Source organism: Globicephala melas, chromosome 15 (genome assembly GCF_963455315.2).
Source record: "Globicephala melas chromosome 15, mGloMel1.2, whole genome shotgun sequence".
Classification (NCBI taxonomy): domain Eukaryota; kingdom Metazoa; phylum Chordata; class Mammalia; order Artiodactyla; family Delphinidae; genus Globicephala; species Globicephala melas.
The window spans coordinates 3,900,831-3,920,560 of NC_083328.1; the positions used below are offsets into that span (position 1 = coordinate 3,900,831).

The 19,730-nt window shown below is 58.0% G+C and overlaps 1 protein-coding gene and 1 long non-coding RNA gene across 2 annotated transcripts; one reads left to right on the plus strand and one right to left on the minus strand.

Moving 5' to 3' along the window:
• Positions 1-5,346: 5,346 nt before the first annotated feature.
• ACTB (actin beta) lies at positions 5,347-8,806 on the minus strand. The gene is made up of 6 exons (XM_030846625.2): positions 8,662-8,806; positions 7,829-7,957; positions 7,441-7,680; positions 6,552-6,990; positions 6,285-6,466; positions 5,347-6,126 (listed from the first exon to the last, which is right to left on the minus strand). Exons 2-6 carry the CDS (start codon positions 7,949-7,951, stop codon positions 5,983-5,985), a joined length of 1,128 nt encoding a protein of 375 aa, XP_030702485.1. The 5' UTR covers positions 7,952-7,957; positions 8,662-8,806; the 3' UTR covers positions 5,347-5,982.
• Positions 8,807-12,372: 3,566 nt separating this feature from the next.
• LOC138842341 (uncharacterized) lies at positions 12,373-18,705 on the plus strand. The gene is made up of 4 exons (XR_011376748.1): positions 12,373-12,409; positions 12,829-12,902; positions 17,745-17,947; positions 18,510-18,705. It is a non-coding gene; the product is annotated as an uncharacterized lncRNA (long non-coding RNA).
• Positions 18,706-19,730: the final 1,025 nt, after the last annotated feature.

Genomic DNA, 19,730 nt, shown 5'->3' on the forward strand with positions numbered 1-19,730 from the left:
CAGCAGTTAAAGCACTGAGTCCTAACCACTGGACTGCCAGGGAATTCCCGCTCCTCTTCTTATAAAGACACCAGTCATGATGAATTTAAGATCCACCCTAGGCCAGTATGACCTCATCTTAACTAATGACATCTGCAAAGATCTTGTTTCCAAATAAGGTCACATTCTGAGATTCCAGGTGAACCTGAATCTTTGGGGGACACTATTCAACCCAGTACATCAAGCTTCATATCAGACTCTCCCTGGGCCTCATTTCCCTCCCACCTCACCAGGTTGAGCCAGTTTGTATCCAGAGAACTCTGGTGGCTCCAACTGTGGGCGGACCACCATGGGAACAGGCACAGCTCATGGTTAGGTCAAAGGCTAGGAGCCACTTGAGGCAAACATGTATTAATGGGGTTTCCACTATTTTTTGTTTACTATCAAAACCTCAACAATGAAGCCCAACTCTGACTCAGGCAGGCATCTGGGGGTTTCACAGAGGCCCAGGTTCTCCTGACTCCCTGACCCCTTCCTTTCCTTCCCCTATAAGCCATAATCAGTATGTTTCTCATTGTGGCAGATGTGTTTATTTTCCCTCCCCCACTAGAACAGGGCATGGCTGCAGCAGACCCTTGATCAACATTTGTCAAATCGATTATTGATTAAATGAGATTATGCAGGTACTGTCCAGCAGAGAGGAGTTATTCAATACACAGAAGCTGTAACCTCTACCACTCTTACTCTTTCTAATGAGGAAGGAGTCTCACATTTCCTGGGCATCCCCAATTCTGAGGAACATTTGAGTTGGCAATCACTGAGTGTGGGGCTGGGGAGTCAGCCCCAGTGCCTCACTGCTCTCACTCTGTCACAAGCCTTTCCAGGTTTCGGTGACACTTCCTCACAGCGTCCACCGAGAAGCGTAGGTGAATGGATAAATTAACTGTAGTCCATCTGAACCGTGGGATAGCAGTCAACACTATAAAGAAACGGGCTATCAAGCCATGAAAAGACATGGAGGAGGGACTTCCCTGTTGGCACAGTGGTAAGAATCTCCCTGCCAACGCAGGGGACACAGGTTCAAGCCCCAGTCCAGGAAGATCCCACATGCTGTGGAGCAACTAAGCCTGTGTGCCACAACTACTGAGCCTGCGCTCTACAGCCCACGAGCCACAACTACTGAAGCCCGTGTGCCTAGAGCCCATGTTCTGCAGCGAGAAGCCACCGCAATGAGAAGCACGCGTACTGCGACGAAGAGCAGCCCCCGCTCGCTGCAACTAGAGAAAGCCTGCGAGCAGCAACGAAGACCCGACGCAGCCAAAAATAAGTAAATAAATAAATAAAAATTTAAAAATAATAAAAAATAAATTAATTTTTTAAAAAAGACGTGGAGGAAACTTAAATGCATATTACTGAGTGAAAGAAGCCAATCTGAAAAAGCTACATACTTTATGATCCCAACTACATGACATTCTGGAAAAGGCAAAAATTATGGAGATAATGAAAAGGTCAGCGGTTGCCAGGACTCAGGGAGACCAGGCCAGGGAGGAATGGGCAGAGCACAGAGGATTTTCAGGGCAGTGAAACTGCTCTGTATGATACTGTAATGGTGGATCCCTGTCCAAACCCGTATAATGTAAACACCAAGGGTGAACTCCAAGGTAAATTACAGGTGATACCACGTGTCAATGTAGGTTTCATCAGCGGTAACACATGTACCACTCTACTCTGCTCTCAGGCTCTAGTGGGGATGTTGATGGTGGAGGAGGTTATGCAAGCCGGGGATGTATGGGAAATCTCAGTACCTTCCTCTCAATTTTGCTGTGAACCTAAAACTGCTCTAAAAATTAAATTTTATTACTTTTGAAATATGTACCTCTGACCTGCTCACTCCTGAAGGCGCTCCCTCTGCCTTTGCCTGTGCTGTTGCCTCTGTCAGGTGGCTCTCGGCCCGACTCTGACTCATTTCTCAACATCCCATCCACAGAAAACCTTCCCCTCCTCCCGACCAGGTCACTGTTCCATTATTCTCTGTCGCCATTCCTCCAAGTATTTCTTGAAGGCATTTATCCCAGTGGATAATTAAGAGCCATCAGTATGAGTTTTGGGTCCACATCTGTCCTCCCACCAGTCCAGTGCCATCCACTAGAATTTTCTACAAGGTTGAGAATGTTCCATACCTGTGCTGTCCAATGGGCACTTGAAATGTGACTTGTGCAACTGAAGAACTGAATTCTTAATTGTAATTAACATAAATATAAACAGCCATGTGTGGCTCGTGGCCCCCTAGGGGACAGTGCAGCAAGACGGGAAGCCCTGGGAAGCCCCGGGCAGTCCAGTGGTTAGGGCTCCGCGTTTTTACTGCCGAGGGCCCAGATTGGATCCTAGTTGGAGAACTAAAATCCCACAAGCCATGTGATGCAGTGGGGAAAAAAAAAAAAAAAAAGACTGGCAGCCCTATGAGGGCAGGGACAATGTCGCAATACTACTGCTGAACCCCCTCCCTCTAGAACTGCGTGGCCGCTTGAACTGTAAGTTGAATGATGAATAAGGTGAATGTGTGAATGAAGGCGCCAACCGTGGCCCTGAATGATCCCGAGTCCCTTGGGTGATTCCAGGCTAGAGGGTGAGTTCCAATCCTGCCACTGGCCCCTCAGAGCTGCCTCACAGCCCCAGGTCCCCCCAAAGAAGATGACCGGCCTGCAACAGTGCCACCATGAGCATCCGAGCATCCTCCCTGTGTCCTCACTGCTGGGATCCAGGAAGACACGTCAGGATGGAGGGAAGGACGCAGGGCTCTGAGCCCCCGCACTTACCGAGACTCCCCTCCCCTCAGGGCACCTGTTAGGGTGCAGTTGCATCCAGGCAAGAGGTGCTTCACAGAGGAGCGACCTTCCAGCGAGAGACGTTTCAGCTGCTTAAGAAGGTGAACCTCAGGCGGTCAGAGCGGCCTCACGGGGGAGCCAGCCACCTGAGAAAGCAAGGAGCCTCCTGGCCCAGGGCTGAGGTGGCTCGAGGGTCAGAGTGGAGAAGCCGAAGTTCTGTAAAACAAGAGGACGGTTGGGTTGGGCTGAACCTTGCCTTTCCTGGCCCGTTGCCCTGTTGGGCTTCACAGGTATTAGGGTCAAATTCCAGCTTCCTCACTTATAAGATGGGTAACCTGGGGCCAGCGCACCTGTCCTCCCTGAGCCTCAGTTTCCTAATCTGTAAGATGGGTGCTGAGAGGAAGGCGGCAGGTAATGCAGCACCCTCTGGCTTAGCCCAGATGATCAGCCCAGCTGTGGCCCCGGGAGGAAGGGAGCAGCACCTAAAGGGTCAAGTGTGTGTCTCCTTTCAAAGGAAAAGACTGAGGGAGCACCTGCTCACAGCACCCCTCCAGCTGTTACTGACATTCCCATTTCTCAGATGGGCATGTGGACAGTAACGTGACTTCCCAGGGCCACATAGAAAAGACACATAGCCCCATCCACCCTCCCATTCATCCCCGGGCCTCTGTCCTCAGTCGATCAGGGCCTCTGCCTGAGACATGCACACCCACACTTCCACCTGCCCAAGCGACTGTCGTGTGGCCAGCTCCCGCACCCCTCCCACAGGAAGCCGTCTGAAAAAGCCTCCTGATCAAGAGCCGCGGATCCCCCCATCCCCCCATCAGCCAGGTTTATGGTCTTTTATTACCTTATTTATTGGAAAAAGGCAAAATGATGATTGCTTTTTTCCTTTTTTTTTTAACCTGTATTTCTTAGGTTTTTTTCAGCTTCACTGAGGTACTTTGATGAGCTTTGATGTCTGTCCACACCCGTGACACCATCACGCATCAACGTGATGAATGTCTCCGTTTTCCCAGACCGACCCTATGTTCTTTACCACATGCAGCCGCTACTCCTCTTTCTTGTTATCACCACTGGTACTTGTACATTCCTATTTATTCTGTCTTGCCCAGTAAGCTGGGCCCCTTGTGAGGGCAGGAAACACACCTGGTTTCTTCTCCACTGCATCCCACAGCGTGGCACAGTGCCTAGCACAAATAGCGTGAGGGAGGAAGCGGGGAAGAGAGAAAGGGAGGGAGGGAGAGAGGGGAGTTTCCAGGCTGACAGCTCCTCCAGGGCAGGCTCTGTGTCCAAGACATCAGCACAGAGTAGGTACTCTCAGCTCCCAGAGCCCAGGGCTGACCACCATCCCTGAATTAGACCAAAAGAGCTGCAACTGACCCAGGAGGGACTTCCCTTCCAGGTCCGCAGGCCTCTAAGACTGCACAGGGTCAGGGCGAAGGATCCTCGGTGCTCTTCCTCTGGGCCAGGTGATAGAGGGCAACGCCCTGGGGAACAGAGCACCTTCCAGATATCACATTCTGCACCCGCCATGCTGTTTCATGTGCTGACCTAGGAAAATCTGCCCAGGTTAGCCCGGGGACCGTGGGCTCCCCTTTGGTTTTTGAAGCCACCAGGAGGTCGAACAGCCCTCTTCCCACCACACACCCCCAAGGTGCTGCGCAAAAGGTGCCCGAGGGTCTGCACTGTCCCTAAGATGGGAGGCAGTGGGTCGCCCCATCCTCACAGGCCACAGCTCCCACCGTCCCCAGCGGAGCCCTGGGGAAGCCCCAGGTTCATGGAGGGGAGAGGGTCCCCCAAGGCCCCAAATCTGGATCGACTTGGGGGCCAGTTTCCGTATCTCACTCCCTCTGGCAGTGTGGGAGAGGCCTCACCCACTTTCCCTCCATGTCAACCACAGCTTCTAGCAGAGTGGAGGCCAGCCAGGCTTGGAGAAGAGTCCCAAACTGACCGCAACCCCCAGGCTGCTTCCCCCGGGGCCAGATCTGCACTTGAAACTGGGCCCCAAGAATAAAGGATGACGTTTACCCTCCAACTAAGGTCATCTCTCTGCCGACCCCGCATCCCCTTGCCCACAGGCCCCGGATGGGTGGCGCTGTCCCTTCCACGGGGGTCACTCCAGGTGAGTGGGCAGGTGTTAAATTTCAGGCCCCGCCCCTAACCTCAGGGCCCCTGGTTCTCCGCAGGTACTGAAGGGAAGGCGAGGACAAAGCCTGTGGCCTGCGAGACCCCACTATCCCAAGAGAACAGTGAGGAAGCAGCACCCACAGAGATGAAGGTCCCCACCCAGTTCTACGAGGTGGGTACAGGGACCACACCTCCCTAGCTCCCCACTCTTCCAGCATCTGGACCTCAGAACCCAGCGAGAAACCGAGGGGAACAAGGGCCAGGCGGGGAATTCACTTAAACAGGATTAGAGGCCAGAATTCCTAACTCCTCCCACATAACCCAATCCCAGACCCTTCAGGGTGAGAGGCACCTCAAAGCACCCCCAGTGCCCCAGCCTTCTCCCCAACATCCAACAACGCCAGCCACCAGCCACGTGTATAAGGTGTGCACTTTATTGAACTGGTCTCAAGTCAGTGTACAGGTAAGCCCTGGCTACCTCCGCACCTCAACCCACTCCCAGGGGGACCAAAAGCCTTCATACATCTCAAGATGGGGGACAAAAAGGGGGGCCACGATGGTTGACCATTCAAAATAAAACAAACAAAAAGAACAAGTATTAAGGCAAAGATTAAAAAAAAAAATTTGGAGTACAAATTTACACGAAAGCAATGCTATCACCCTCCCCTATGTGGACTCGGGCGAGGACTGGCCCTTCTCCTAAGGGAGAAGTGGGGCGGCTTTTGGGAAGGCAAGGGACCTCCTGTAACAATGCATCTCACAATATTTGGAATGACTATTAAAAAAAAAAAAAAAAAAACAATGTACAGTCAAAGTCCTCGGCCACATTGTAGAACTCTGGGGATGCTCCATCCAACCGACTGCTGTCACCTTCACCGTTCCAGTTTTTAAATCCTGAGTCAAGCGCAAAAAAAACAAAACAAAAAAAAATCAAAAAAGACCAAAAAAAAAAAAACAAAAAACCAAATAAAGCCATGCCAATCTCATCTCGTTTTCTGCACAAGTTAGGTTTTGTCGAGAAAAGGGTGTGACGCAACTAAGAGTCCGCCTAGAAGCACTTGCGGTGGACGATGGAGGGGCCAGACTCGTCGTACTCCTGCTTGCTGATCCACATCTGCTGGAAGGTGGACAGCGAGGCCAGGATGGAGCCGCCGATCCACACGGAGTACTTGCGTTCAGGGGGAGCGATGATCTGGGGAGAGAAAGGCACAGTGAGGGCTCTGGCGGTCCCAGCCCTGGTACACCAGGGGCCTACAGCAAGGCAGCTGCCTTGACGACCACCACGCTCACCTGCACCAAAGCCACATCTCACCCCCCAAGTGCCCAGGCCAGCTCAGGCCAGGCACTCACCTTGATCTTCATCGTGCTGGGAGCCAGGGCGGTGATCTCCTTCTGCATCCTGTCGGCGATGCCCGGGTACATGGTGGTCCCGCCAGACAGCACCGTGTTGGCATAGAGGTCCTTGCGGATGTCGACGTCACACTTCATGATGGAATTGAAGGTAGTTTCGTGGATGCCACAAGATTCCATGCCTGAGGAGAAAGAGAAGCCAGACTTAACTTCCAGTGTGGCCAGAGTGACCCTCGTGTGGGGCGGGCATGAGACCTCCCGACTCACCCAGGAAGGAAGGCTGGAAGAGAGCCTCAGGGCAGCGGAACCGCTCGTTGCCAATGGTGATGACCTGACCATCGGGCAGCTCGTAGCTCTTCTCCAGGGAGGAGCTGGAGGCCGCGGTGGCCATCTCCTGCTCGAAGTCCAGGGCGACGTAGCAGAGCTTCTCCTTGATGTCACGTACGATTTCCCGCTCGGCCGTGGTGGTGAAGCTGTAGCCACGCTCCGTGAGGATCTTCATGAGGTAGTCCGTCAGGTCCCGGCCAGCCAGGTCCAGACGCAGGATGGCATGGGGGAGGGCGTACCCCTCGTAGATAGGCACCGTGTGGGTGACCCCATCACCGGAGTCCATCACGATGCCAGTGGTGCGGCCAGAGGCGTACAAGGACAGCACAGCCTGGATGGCCACGTACATGGCTGGGGTGTTGAAGGTCTCGAACATGATCTGCACGGAGAGATGGACCATGTCACACTTGGGAAGCCACCGGGAGCAGTGAGGCCAGACTGGGGACATGCAAAGAGTGCAAGGAACATGACTAAGTGTGCTGGGGCTCCCAGGACAGGGATTCACGTCAGACCTATTGTGCACCTACTGAATACACACTCCAAGGCCACTTTACAACGGCCTCGTCAGCTTTGTCACACGAGCCAGTGTTAGTACCTACACCCACAGCACTTTATGCTTTCAACACCTAGTCAGAAAAGCAAACACGAGAAAAAGATTCCATCTGGGAAATAGCAAATAGAACCTGCAGAGTTCCAAAGGAGACTCAGGTCAGAGAAGAAAGTCCTAGGAAAATGGCAGAAGAAAGAACAAGTGAGAAAGGGCGTGACAAAGAAGGGCAAGAAACGGGGTGCGGGGGTGGCGCCCAGGCGAGGCCAGCGGGCCACTGACCTGGGTCATCTTCTCACGGTTGGCCTTGGGGTTCAGGGGGGCCTCGGTCAGCAGAACGGGGTGCTCCTCGGGGGCCACACGCAGCTCGTTGTAGAAGGTGTGGTGCCAGATCTTCTCCATGTCGTCCCAGTTGGTGACGATGCCGTGCTCGATGGGGTACTTGAGGGTCAGGATGCCTCTCTTGCTCTGCGCCTCGTCGCCCACATAGGAGTCCTTCTGCCCCATGCCCACCATCACGCCCTGCGGAGGGAGGAGCAAGGCGCCTTCAGCTCAGGCACTGCCCCACCGACCCTCACCCAGAAAACCGAAGGCCTCCCCCTCCCTCCCTCCGCCTGCTCCCGAGAGGGAAGCCCCACCCACCAAGTCAGACCCGCGGCGGGCGCCTTACCTGGTGCCGGGGGCGCCCCACGATGGAGGGAAAGACGGCCCGGGGAGCATCGTCACCCGCGAAGCCGGCCTTGCACATGCCGGAGCCGTTGTCGACCACGAGCGCAGCAATATCGTCATCCATGGCAAACTGCGAGGAGAACAGGACCATGAGCCGTGCGGCCGCCCCCGCCCTACCCACTTCCGGCGCACCGCGCCTTCGAGCCGCCAGGGGGCGCCGGCGCGCGCCCAGATTGGGGACAAAGAAAGCCGGCCGGCCGCGTTATTACCATAAAAGGCAAACGCGGGTTGGAGGCGGCCCCGCGGCTCGCGGCAGGAAGCCAGGCCTCCGCCCCCCTACACCGGGCGCCGGCCCCGCCCCGCCCAAAAAGCACCACCCGGCGAACGCTCAGCAGCCACACCCGCGGGAGCCGGCGGCGCGAGAAGGAAGTGCGCGCAGGCGCTCTCGCGCCGCGGCGACCCCACCCCTTCCGGCCGGCCGCCCCGCCCTCGCTTCCCGAGCCTAACGCGCACACGCACGCGCACTGGTGTCCCCAGCCCCCACCCGGCCCTGCTGCCCCGCCGCGCCCACCCACCCTACCGCCTCGCCACCTCGCTGCCCCGCTGTCTCGCCGTCCCGCCGGCGGAGCGAGCCACCCGCTCGGACAAAGACCCGCGGTCCCAACGGAAACATTCTGGGAGCGCGCCCCGAGCGCAGCTCCGGCTCCGAGCGAGGAGCGCATGAGTCCACTCCCCGCAGCCAGGAGGCTGTCCACGGGGCCGGGATCGCGCGCTGCCTGCCCGGAGGAGGCGCGGGCCCAGCGCATTAGCGGCCCGGCCGGCGCGGGGCCCTACCTGGTAGCGGTGTAGACCGGCGACGAAGGCGGAGCGGCGAGGGCGAGGGGCCTGTGCTGACGGAGTGGACGCGGTCTCGACTGTGGCTGCGCGTCGCGCCGCCGGGTTTTATAGGGCGCCGCCGCGGCCGCTCGAGCCATAAAAGGCAACTTTCGAAACGGCCAGCGCTGATTGGCCCCGCGCCGCTCACTCACCGGCCTCGCCGCACAGTGCAGCATTTTTTTACCCCCTCTCCCCTCCTTTTGCAAAAAAAAAAAAAGAGAGAGAGAGAGAGATGGACTGGTAGAGAGCGAGAGCGAGATTGAGGAAGAGGAGGAGGGAGAGAGTTTTGGCTTTGGGTGCTGGGCCCGCGGGTAGTGGGGTGCGAGCCCCGGGCCGCCGCCCAGCTGAGCAGTGCCCGGTCCGGCCCCGCGTGGCCAGGCCTGCACCCGGCCTGCCTGTCACTCCGGGTCCCCCCACCCCGGGACCCTCCGGGTGTGGATGCCCCAGAGCAGTGAGCGACCCGGTGGGCAAGGGTCAGCACAGATGCGAGGGTGCCTGGTTGCTGTGGGCGCATACTTAAGGAACAGTTGGGGGGGAGGGGTGGGCAGCGAGTCACCCCCCTTGTCCACATTAGCTCCACTGCCCAGAAAGCCTGGGTTACAGGGGGGCCTCTGGGGGTGCTGAGCGTGCTGAGTGGGGGTCTCCGTTTGCCATGGGGGCACATTACTACTCAAGAGACCTGGGGCTGAGGACTATGGTGTTTCATGGGGGAGTAAGGGGGGCTGGTGGCCATTTAACAGGGGCTTCAAGACCACAGTCCCCAGGGACAGGGCAGCCCCCCCCCACACCCCCAGGGGCCAGCGGCTAGAAGTTCCCTGTGAGAAGGGCTCCAAACCTCCGCTGCTGCAGACCTGGGGAGTGGTGGGCTCTGTAGAGCAGAGAAACTGTTCCCACGGAGCTGGGCTGCCTCGGAGCTGCCTGGTCACACCCAGCCAAGGCCAAGCCTGGGCTGTTAGCCGGCGACCCGGGCAGCTGCCAACCACTGCTGGGTGCAGGCAGGCAGGGCCATTTGTCACAGCTCTGGGGCCCGGGGCCCACCGTCCATCGTCTGTCTGTCATGTGCAGCCACAGCTGAACTGCCCTCCTGGACCATCTGGAGGCCACCAAGGACTGGGGAAGGACACACAATGTGCCAGAGAGGAGTGAGGGTGAGGGGTGGAGCGGCAGTGACAGTAGCTGAAGGCCAGCTGCCCTCAGAGGAGACCCTCCCACTGCACCTGCTCCTGCCCGGGGTCTCTCCACCAAACCCTGGGGCAGACCTGGGTGCCCCACAGTGTTCTGGGTAGTTCCCTGCTCTGAGAAGTGTCAGGCCGGCAGGGAGAGCCTGCCACCCAGAGGGTGGCCGACAGTAGTCACTGTGTGGTGAAAGGAAACCCAGAGGCCATGGAACCCCCAGAGGGGAATCTGGCCCAACCTGGAGGAGCACGCATCCTCTCAGAGGTGGTGACAAGCTGAATTTTCACACAAGGGAACACAGGAAGGGTGGTCCAGGTAGAGGCCCTGGCCTGTTGCCCGTGGTCTGTGTCCAGGCACCTCAGGTCTGCCCAGGGCTTTGCTACACACAGTAGGTGCTCACTGAGCGTGTGTTGAAACCAGCAAAAGCTTCGTCCATATATGGAGGAATCTGGCCAGGGCAGAGGCAGCTTGGTCCAGCCCACTGCAGGAGGCTAGTGCTGGCAGGGCTCTTTGAAGGTTGCAGAGGCCACAAACAGGTAGAAAGGGTGACCGTCTCCCAGCGCACAGCAGAGCCCACGGGCTCAGAGCCACCTGCCAGCGGAATTCCCAGGGATCTGCTCTCGGTGGCTCCCCCAGCCCCGCCCCGGGCCTGGGCAAATGTTCCCAGCCCGTCCACTCCCTGCTTCCCAGGGGCCGGACTGCCCTGTCCCTGGCCTTGTGTGTCTCATTCACGGGCGTCCGGCCAGCCACCCTGGGAGCTGCCAACCCTGTGATTCAGGAGCTGTGGTGGGGGTTGGGGGGGGTGGGTGACCCTCTTTGCTCCTGGCCGATGAGGGCTGCTCCGGGCTGTTCACTGAGCCTGGTGGGTGCCAGACAGACTGGGACCAGGGCTGCAGGCCAAGGCGTGGGAGACTCTGGTGGCTCCAGGCAGCTACATCGGGTGGAGAGCAAGGCTGGTCCCCAAGCAGGACCTGTGCTGCCACCTCGCCGCTTCTCAACCAGGGGCGGGCCAAGGGGCAGAAGCACCGAGCTGAGGCTGCACTACTCCCGGCCCTCTGTCTGCGGCAGCTGGGAGTCTCCTATGCATCCTTCAAGGCCCATCCCAGAAGGCCCCTACTTGAGGGAGTCCTTTGGCATCTGCAGCATATCCCCCCTCCCCCCAAAGACCACTGCACAGGGCCGGCATTTATAACTGGGCCTCCCCGACCAGACTGTGAGCCCTTTCGGGTCTCTGGTCCGTCCACCTCCACCCACCATACCCTCCCCAGGGCTCTGATCTGTTGAATGAATAAGTGACCGCTTGGGTGTCCTAGGCCCTGAGAAAGGACCCTGGGAAGATGGAGGGTTGGGGGGTGGGGGCCGCAGGCCTAGCGGGAGAGAAGGAGCTGAAGAGAGACAGCAGCCAGAGGAGGAAAAGAGGAAGTGGAGGGGCCAGAGGAAGAGGGAGGAGACCTCCGGAGAGGAAGTGAACAGGTTCTTTGCCCTTGCAGGGAGTTTTCAGAGCTGTCAGCGGGGCAGGCACACAGCCCCCGGGGCCCTTAGCCGGCTCAGCCAATGGGGACTTCACTTGCCTTTCTGGTGCTTTTTTTTTTTCCTCTTGCGGTTCCCCTCCCTGAGAGGCCTCCAGGCCAGGCGACCTTTACAGCCCATAGCAAAGGACCACTCCCGGCCTTCCTCCAGAACTGGCCACCCGGCCGCCTTGCTCTGGGTGTTCGGGCCCCACTGCTGCCCTGACCCGCAGGGAAACCAAGCTCCATTTTTCAGAGGAAGAAACTGAGGCAGGACAGAGAAGGGGAGACCTTAGGAAGACCTTAGACTGTTGGCTCCAGGAGGGCAGATCCCCTGCGCACTGTGGGTCCTCAGTGAGGAGCAACTGATGGGCGGCATTCTAGCAAATACGCCTCTTGCTACAGATGAGGAAACTGAGGCCAGACTGGAAAAGGGCTTGGAGTCTGGCGTGAGGGATTCCAGGTGTAGGGCCTGGAGGCCTCTCACTGCCTCTGCAGTGTCCCCTGCAGTGTCCTCAGGGACTGGGACCAAAGGCTGTTCCAAAGTCTAAACTCTTGGGTCCCACCTCTGTCCTCAGTGCTTATCTCCTGGGGCCCAGAGAAGACAGCCGCTGGCCCCTGGTTACGCAACAGGGGGTCCTGAGCCCCAGGCCTGCACGCTGTCATCACCTCTTTCCCCTGCCCTCGCCCCTGCTCCCAGGACGGCCTCAAGAGGCAATTCCGGACTTCTGGATTCCTAAGGTCCTGGGAGGGACTGCGCTTGGGGTGCCTCTGCCTCCAGGGCCAGCTCTGGGCTGCCACCTCCAGGAAGTCGGCTACGACTTCCTCCCTCCTCTACCATAACAGCAGTAAGCTTTCCTGCCCAGAGAGGGGAACTGACCCAGTCAGGATTACACAGCAAGAGCACAGGCAGGAGCTCAACATCCTGGATCACACTGCTCCTGCATTCCACACACCAGCACCGACCAGCCAGACGTGCTTCCAGAGAAGAAGAGCACCAGACAACACACTGAATAAAGCAGGTGTGATCCCTGAGACAGACCTCAAACAAGAAAGCCAAAGAGAACAAGTGCTGATGCCCAAGAAGGAAAGCAGCGGATTTTCTCGGGAAGGAGGGAGTCAGGGAAGGCCCTCTGAGGAGGTGCCCAGCCAGCTGAAGGGGGCCCCGGAGGCGGGAAGGATGGGCTGGGCCCTGTGTGCTCTCCTGGGCGTCAGCCAGGGCCTTGGTCCCCATCCTGGCCTGGCCTCTAGCCAGAGTCTCTCCCAGGGCTGTCACTGGGCAGCCTCCAGCCCCTCAGCCTGCCCTGGGCCTCCTGTCCTCCCTGACAGAGCTATCCGCCCGAGGGGGATCCCTGCTCCGGAGAAACTGGGAACTTCCAACACTTCTTGGGAGTGTTTTTAAAAATCCTTAAAAACTACCCTCTCTCTTCCTGTCCCCCAGGGCACCCAGAGAAACGCCACCCTCCTGGGGAGTTCCCAGCCTTGCTTATTTGATTGAATTTTTCAGAAATAGACGTAAGTTTCCCTGGGCTTCCCCCACTACACACACCCAGCTGAGCCCCTTCTGCTGGTCCCTGGAGTCTTCTGCTGGGAGGGCTAGCTGTCTCCGTTCTCCAGATGAGAACCGAGATGACCCAGGCAGACCCTGAGTGCTAAGAGGCAGAGGCCCCTTGGGGTGACAGCCGTCCAGCCAGACAGGGGGCATCTGGCCTCATGCCCCCTGCCCCAGTTGTGGTCCCAGGAGGCCTTTGAGGTCCACTTCTCACCTGGGCCCACCTTAGCCCACCGGGAGTGGGTGGTGACCTGCTCCGAGTCATCTGGCAACCAAGACATCCCTCAGATGCCAGGTTCCTCTGGTTCCCCAGACAGAGGCCTGAGAAGCTGGGGGACAGGTTGGACCACGTGGGGTGGGGTCAGCAGCAATTTCAAGTTCAGGCCAAGCAGGGTTCTGGAGCTCCTGGGCCTGACGCCCCAGAGTGTTGGCAAACATGCCCACGGGAATGGCACAGACAGGAGGCCAGGGGACCCTGCGCCTCAGGCCTCTGTCCCTGGGCTGTGAAAAGGGGCAGGGGGGCGTCTGGCCCCAGGGGGACCAGAAGCAGTCAGTGACGTGGGCTCTCCCGTCCCAGGCGCCTGGGGCCACTGGTGGGGGCTCAGCCCCTTCCTGGCTGGGTGGCCTTGTTCCGGCTCCCTTCCTGGCTGGGCCAGGGGCTCCGAAATGCCCTAGGAGCTGGGGGAGCTGGGGGAGCGGAGGTACAGCTCCCCAGCTGGAGGGGCCGGAGGAAGTGAAAGGGGAACAGGAAGGGGGAAGGGAGGCGTTGGGAAAGTGCAGGCGGGTGGGTGGGGCCGAGGTGACTCAGGAGCCTCAGGCTCACCTACCTCAGGGCGAAGCCCGCATCCGCAGCGCATCAGCGACAGGACAGGGAAGGCAGAGTCCCCAAGGGCCCGCGGAAGCAGAGCCAGACCCACCTGCGCACACAGAACGCTCACCGCGCCCCTGCCGGCCAAGCAGGAATCTCCCCATTTCTCAGAGGAGCCAGCTGAGATCAGTGAGAGCGAGAATCAATTAATTACTGATTACCGGAACCCAGGAGTCTGGGCTGGAGCAGCGCAAAGGCCCACAGCCAGTCTCGAGGGGGCGCCCTGAGTCCCTGAGCCTCCAGGGGGCTGCTGTTCTCAGGTGGGCAAACCGAGGCTCAGGGTGGTCAGTGGGCAGTGCAGAGCGGGCTCCCTGCTTGGCCGTGGGGCGCGCCTGGGGCCCCCCGTGGGGCCCTCCTCAGCTAGCGCTGGCTCCTCCAGCCTGGGGCCTGGGGCCCATCCAAGTGGAAACCCAATCGGCTGAGCCGCGCAGCCGTGTAACCAGGCCCTCCTCGGCCAGAAATCTCAGCCGCCGGCTGGGCTGGCCAGGAACCTGAGCCGGCTCGGTGGCCTGAGCTTCCTGATGTCTCCCCTACGCCCAGCCCTGTGCCAGCTGCCGGGGAGACAGGGGACCAGCCCCTCCCCTTGGCCTGCACTGTCCACTGGGACACAGTCCTGAACCCATGAGACTGGTTCTGTACGAGCCCAGAGAAGCCCCATCTCAGGCTTGGGTGTGATGGGTCAGGCGGGGAAGGGGTTTCCCCTGGCACAGCAGCCCCTGTTGGGGGCTGGGGGCCGAAACCAGGGTTCCCCCTCCCCAGAGGGGCCCTGTTCCCTCCACTTCCCAGGTCCCCAGTGAGTAATTCGGGCTGTCTGAGTCATCCGGGCTGCTGAGACCCCAGCACTGGGGGCACACAGGTGCACCTGAGGACACGTGTGCCCACACCTATGACCCAGAACACGTAGTGGCCAGGCTGGGGGGTTGGTCCAGACCCAGGTAGGACTCAGCGATAAACCCACTGTGCACAGGGCCAGGGGGCTGCATGCTGTGCCCTCTTAGCTAAGCCAGAGCGAAGGGAGCCCCAGAGCAGCTGGGGACCCCAGGAAAGAACATAGCACCCTCTTCCCGCCGCGAGGCCCCACAGAACGGTCAGCTCGGTGTCCCGTCTTTTGGGGACCCTGGTCCTTCCTTTTCTGATCCACTTTCAGGCTCTGTGTTAAGTAGGACACAGTTGTATCCCTCACCCCTGGATGTCCTCGGAAAGGGACTCGGCACCCCTGAGCCCACCAGGGGCAGCAGGACCGAGTGTGGATCGTGCCCTCTGAGTGGGCCTTCCTGACCTTTCAGGGGCTTGTCACAGACAGCCTGGACGGTGACCATCACCGGTCTACTTACCAAAGGGGAAACCAAGGCCCAGAGATGGGCAGAGTCTCACCCAGCATCACACAGCACATGGGGCAAGCCAGAGCCCAGGCCTGGAGGGCTGGGGCTTCGCATTTTGTGTGCTGCCAGGATGGCGAGGAGGATGCTAAGTTTTCTGCCGGGAGTACCAGGCTGGTCTGTCCAGGATGGGTGCAGGACCCCGCTCCCCTCGGCCAAGATGGCTCTAAAGCCGACCTGCTGAGACAGCCCAGGAGCCGTGCAAGACCTACTCCTTCTGGCAGGAAGCACACACCGTCCTGGTGGTCCAGGTCTGGCCAGACGCAGCCCTGCTGACGTGCATCTGACGAGGATGAGGGCCTGGTCCCTCATCCCTCCCTGAGTCAGAAGGACTCCAGGTCCCTCAAAGGCCCTGGCTCAGGGGCCTCCTGTCTACCCCTAGTTGCTCCCTCTCTGTGGGTGGGGGGACCCTGGAGGGCAGGGCCCGGGCTGGGTCATCCTGGTTCCCAGACATGTAGGCAGGGGACTGCAGAAGTGGGTGGAAAGTTCTGTGTCCAGCTCTGAAATCTCCTCTCTGGGGACACAGCTGAGCAGGTTGTGTGTTGGCGGCCTCGGCAAACTCACTCATCTACGTCGCAGAGCTGTAGGGAGGGGACAGGTGAGCCAACAGACACATTGGAGCTGGGCCTGCTCGGAGCCAGTACAGGGTGGCCATTGCTGGCGACTTGGGCCAGGCGTACTGTGCCTCTGTGACACGAAGGCCATGTACCGCATATGGTCCGTCCCAGGCTTACTGGGGGGCTGCAGGAAGGGCGGGGGCTCCAACAGGGGACATGTGTGCGCATGTGCAGCGCTGTGCCTCTCCCTGGTCTCCGGGCCTGTCACACACAGAGCAGGGCCCAAGAGGGGTGGGTTGTGGGGAGGAGGGAGCCTTCATCTCCTTCTGGATTGTTCTTCCACCAGAGAATACCGGTATAGCCTTTGGGCAAGAAAGAGAGGGGAAAGGCAGGGAGGGGAATGAGAAAAAGAAGTGAAGGGGCATTTTATTTTTATTTTTTTAGCCATGCCACAAGGCTTGTGGGATCTCAGTTCCCCGACTAGGGATTGAACCCAGGCCACAGCAGTGAAAGTGCGGGGCCCTAACCGCTAGACCACCAGGGAATTCCCATGAAGGGGTATTTTAAACAAGAGGCCACCCAAATCTCCACATCGCCAGCAAAGATAAAAAGAGTGTTGACATCACGGGTCATCCGGGAGATGCAAATGCAAACCACAGTGAGATCCCACTTCACACGCAAGAACAGATTCTCTATGATCCTGTGTTCATCTGTGTGCAGAGGTCAGGCCAACGGTGCCCTTTGGGGAGGACCGACTGGAAAGGATGTGATGGAGGGACCTGCACATGTCTCTTGATCTGGGTGCTGGGTACTGTGAGTGTTCAGTTTGTGGCAATCCAAGTAGCTGCACAATGATAATGTGCGTCCTTGCCTAGACGGCAGCTAGTTTGGGAGTGTGGCTGCCCGTCCCCCCACCCCACCCACCCCCCGCTCCCGCCAGCCTCACTCTACACTCCAGACATGCTGGCCTCTAGCCCTTAGAGCACCAAACTCCCGCCTGCCTCAGGGCCTTTGCACTTGCTGTTCTGTCTGTCTGTAATGGACCCTTCTTCCCACACACATCCTTTCTGCTTCTTGAAGTTCTGCTTATCCTTCAGGGCTCGGTGTAAACATCACCTGGTCCAGGGGGATCCCTAGACAAGGGCAGGGTTCTTGTGGCTCCTGCACTTCTTTGTCATGCTCGTCACAGCCGATTCTTGGGTGTATCTGTGTGATCATAGGTTTATTCTCTCCCTCCATGCTGCAAAGGCAGGGACCACATTTGTTTTGATCACTGTGGGATCCCCATCTCAGGGTGTACAGTCAGTACCGTTTTGGGCTTCTTTTTTTTTTCTTTTTTTGGGTCTCCATTGCTGCGTGCGGGCATTCTCTAGTTGCGGTGAGCGGGGGCTACTCTTCGTTGTGGTGCACGGGCTTCTCACTGCGGGGGCTTCTCTTGTTGTGGCGCATGGGCTCTAGGTGTGTGGGCTTCAGTAGTTGCGGCACACAGGCTCAGTAGCTGTGGCTCGCAGGCTCTAGAGCGCAGGCTCAGTAGTTGTGGCACAAGGGCATAGTTGCTCTGCGGCATGTGGGATCTTCCTGGACCAGGGCTCAAGCCCATGTCCCCTGCATTGGCAGCTGGATTCTTAACCACTGCTCTACCAGGGAAACCCCAGCTTTGGGCGTCTATCTTCAGATGGAAGAAAGGAAGGGAGGAAGGGAAGATGTATGGATCCAGTTCTCTACAGAAGGGACAGAGGTCGCAGGAATGGATGTACTGGCTCTCAAGGGTGTGAACACCCTGTGCCAGGAGGGTGTGGGCACAGCCCTAGCAGGAATGATGTCCCAGGACTGCCAAAGCTGATGAGGAACAGGCCTGGGGAGGAAGGGGTTTGGCCAGCTCAGGGCTCACACCTTCCAGCGGATGTTGACGGGATGGGTGTATGGGAGGCTGGGTGTCACAAGAAGTCCTCAGGTCTCTGGGCTGCAGCTGACTCACCCAGTGTCTGATATCACTCACAGGTCAGACTTGAGCCTTGTTCTCCGGAAGTCTCCAGGGAAAACAACTGTTTGATATCCTGAACGTGTGAGGAGCTGAACTGGAGGAAGAGCAACCCAGCCCAAGGATCAAGCAAGGCTTTCCACAGGAGGGGTCTTTTTGGCTGGGCTTTGAAGTATGAATAGGAGTTCACAAAGGAGACAATTTAGAGGGGGCTTGACAGAAGGTATGTTGGGAGAACTGCAAATATCTGATGTGGCTGGGAACTTTGGAAATTGAGTCCATAGAAACCTTAATGGGGAGATCTGGGCTCAACACCATTTTTGTTCTGGCCAACACTCAGTAGAGTACATGGAGGCCCCATCTGAGAAAGACCCCAACTGGGTGAGCAGGGTTGGGGTGGGCATGGGGTTGGTGGAGCCCTCTTAGCACAGCTCAGTGGGGGCTGTGAGTCCTTACCCCTTGGAAGGAATGTACTGGGCCTTGAATTCAGGTCCCATTGTACAGGTGGGGAGACTGAGGTAGGCAGGGTCAGAGCTAGGCTCGAATAGCTGGGTTAAGCTTGGGTTCTGGAGCCCATAAGGGCAAGAAACAGGCCCTCCTGGAAGTTGGACACCCTGCAGACGCAAGTTTACGGGGCCAGCCTCTGGGGTCCAGCGCTGGGGGTACCATGACACTCACCAAAGAACTGGCTGGAAACAAGGAACTAGAACTCTGCAACAGGTGACAGCTGCAGGGCCTCTGTGCTGCCCTCCCCCAAAGCTGTCACGTGCCCCTTCCTCTCCTAGTCAGCCTCAGCCTTGGCCCAGAGAAGGAAAGCAAGATGCAGTGCCACACAGCAAGAACGCAGCCTTGGAACTCAGCCAGGAGGTGGGAAAGTGCTTCTCAGGTCTGGAGATTTGCTGGCGCCCAGGATGCCTGGGGTGGGTGTGTTCTCAGAGGACTGGCGTGAACTCAGGAGCTGGGACTTTGTCCGCAATGGTAATGGGGAGCTATAGAGGGTGGGGGAGCGGGAGAGGGGAGGGCCATGTCTGATGTTTCAGCAGATGGCTCTCCATTATGAAAGGGCCCAGGAGGCTCCAAAACTAACTCTGTAGCCTCAGATTTCAGATTTCTGTCTGTCTCTGGCCAAGTAGAAGTTTGTATTAGAAATACTAGCGCTATACAAATAATTATAATAATAGTAATGAGAATAATAACCTATGTGTCTGTGATACTCTTTCATTTTTCTGATGTTCTATAATTTGATTTTATCCCATGGCAACCCCAAGAGGCAGGAAGGGCAGCTTTCATCATGATGTTTTAAGTCGTGGGTAGCAAAGCTGACAGTCGAGGTTGGGGACCTGCCTGGGGTATGGGGAGCGTGCAGCTCACTCACGTTCATGCAGGGCCACGCTTACCTGCATGAGGTGAGGTGGTGAGCCCCCAGCTGGGACCGACTGTCGCTACATGCCCAGATGCCCTTCATGAGCCTCTAGGAGGCAGGCCCTGTCCTGCTCACTCCCCATTAACTGCCCCATGAGGCAGGGGCCTTGATGTTTCCCCAAATCCAGGTGAAGCCCAGAGGAGTGAGGGGACATGCCCAAGGTCACACACAGCCAGGGAAAGATGGCAAGAGGGGGAATATCTGCCATCTCTGTGACTCTGGGCAAGTCACTTTACTGGCAAAGGCCCTCAGTTTTCTCACTTGTAAAATGGGGGTGAGGACTTCCCTGGTGTCACAGTGGTTAAGAATCCGCCTGCCAATGCAGGGGACACGGGTTGGAGCCCTGGTCCGGGAAGATCCCACATGCTGTGGAGCAGCTAAGCCAATGCACCACAACTCCAGAGCCTGTGCTCTAGAGCCGGCGAGCCACATCTACTGAGCCCTTATGCCACAACTACTGAAGCCCACGCTCCTAAAGTCTGTGCTCTGCAACAAGAGAAGCCACCGAGTGAGAAGCCCGCGCACCACAACAAAGAATAGCCCCTGCTCGCTGCAACTAGACAAAGCCCGTACGCAGCAACGA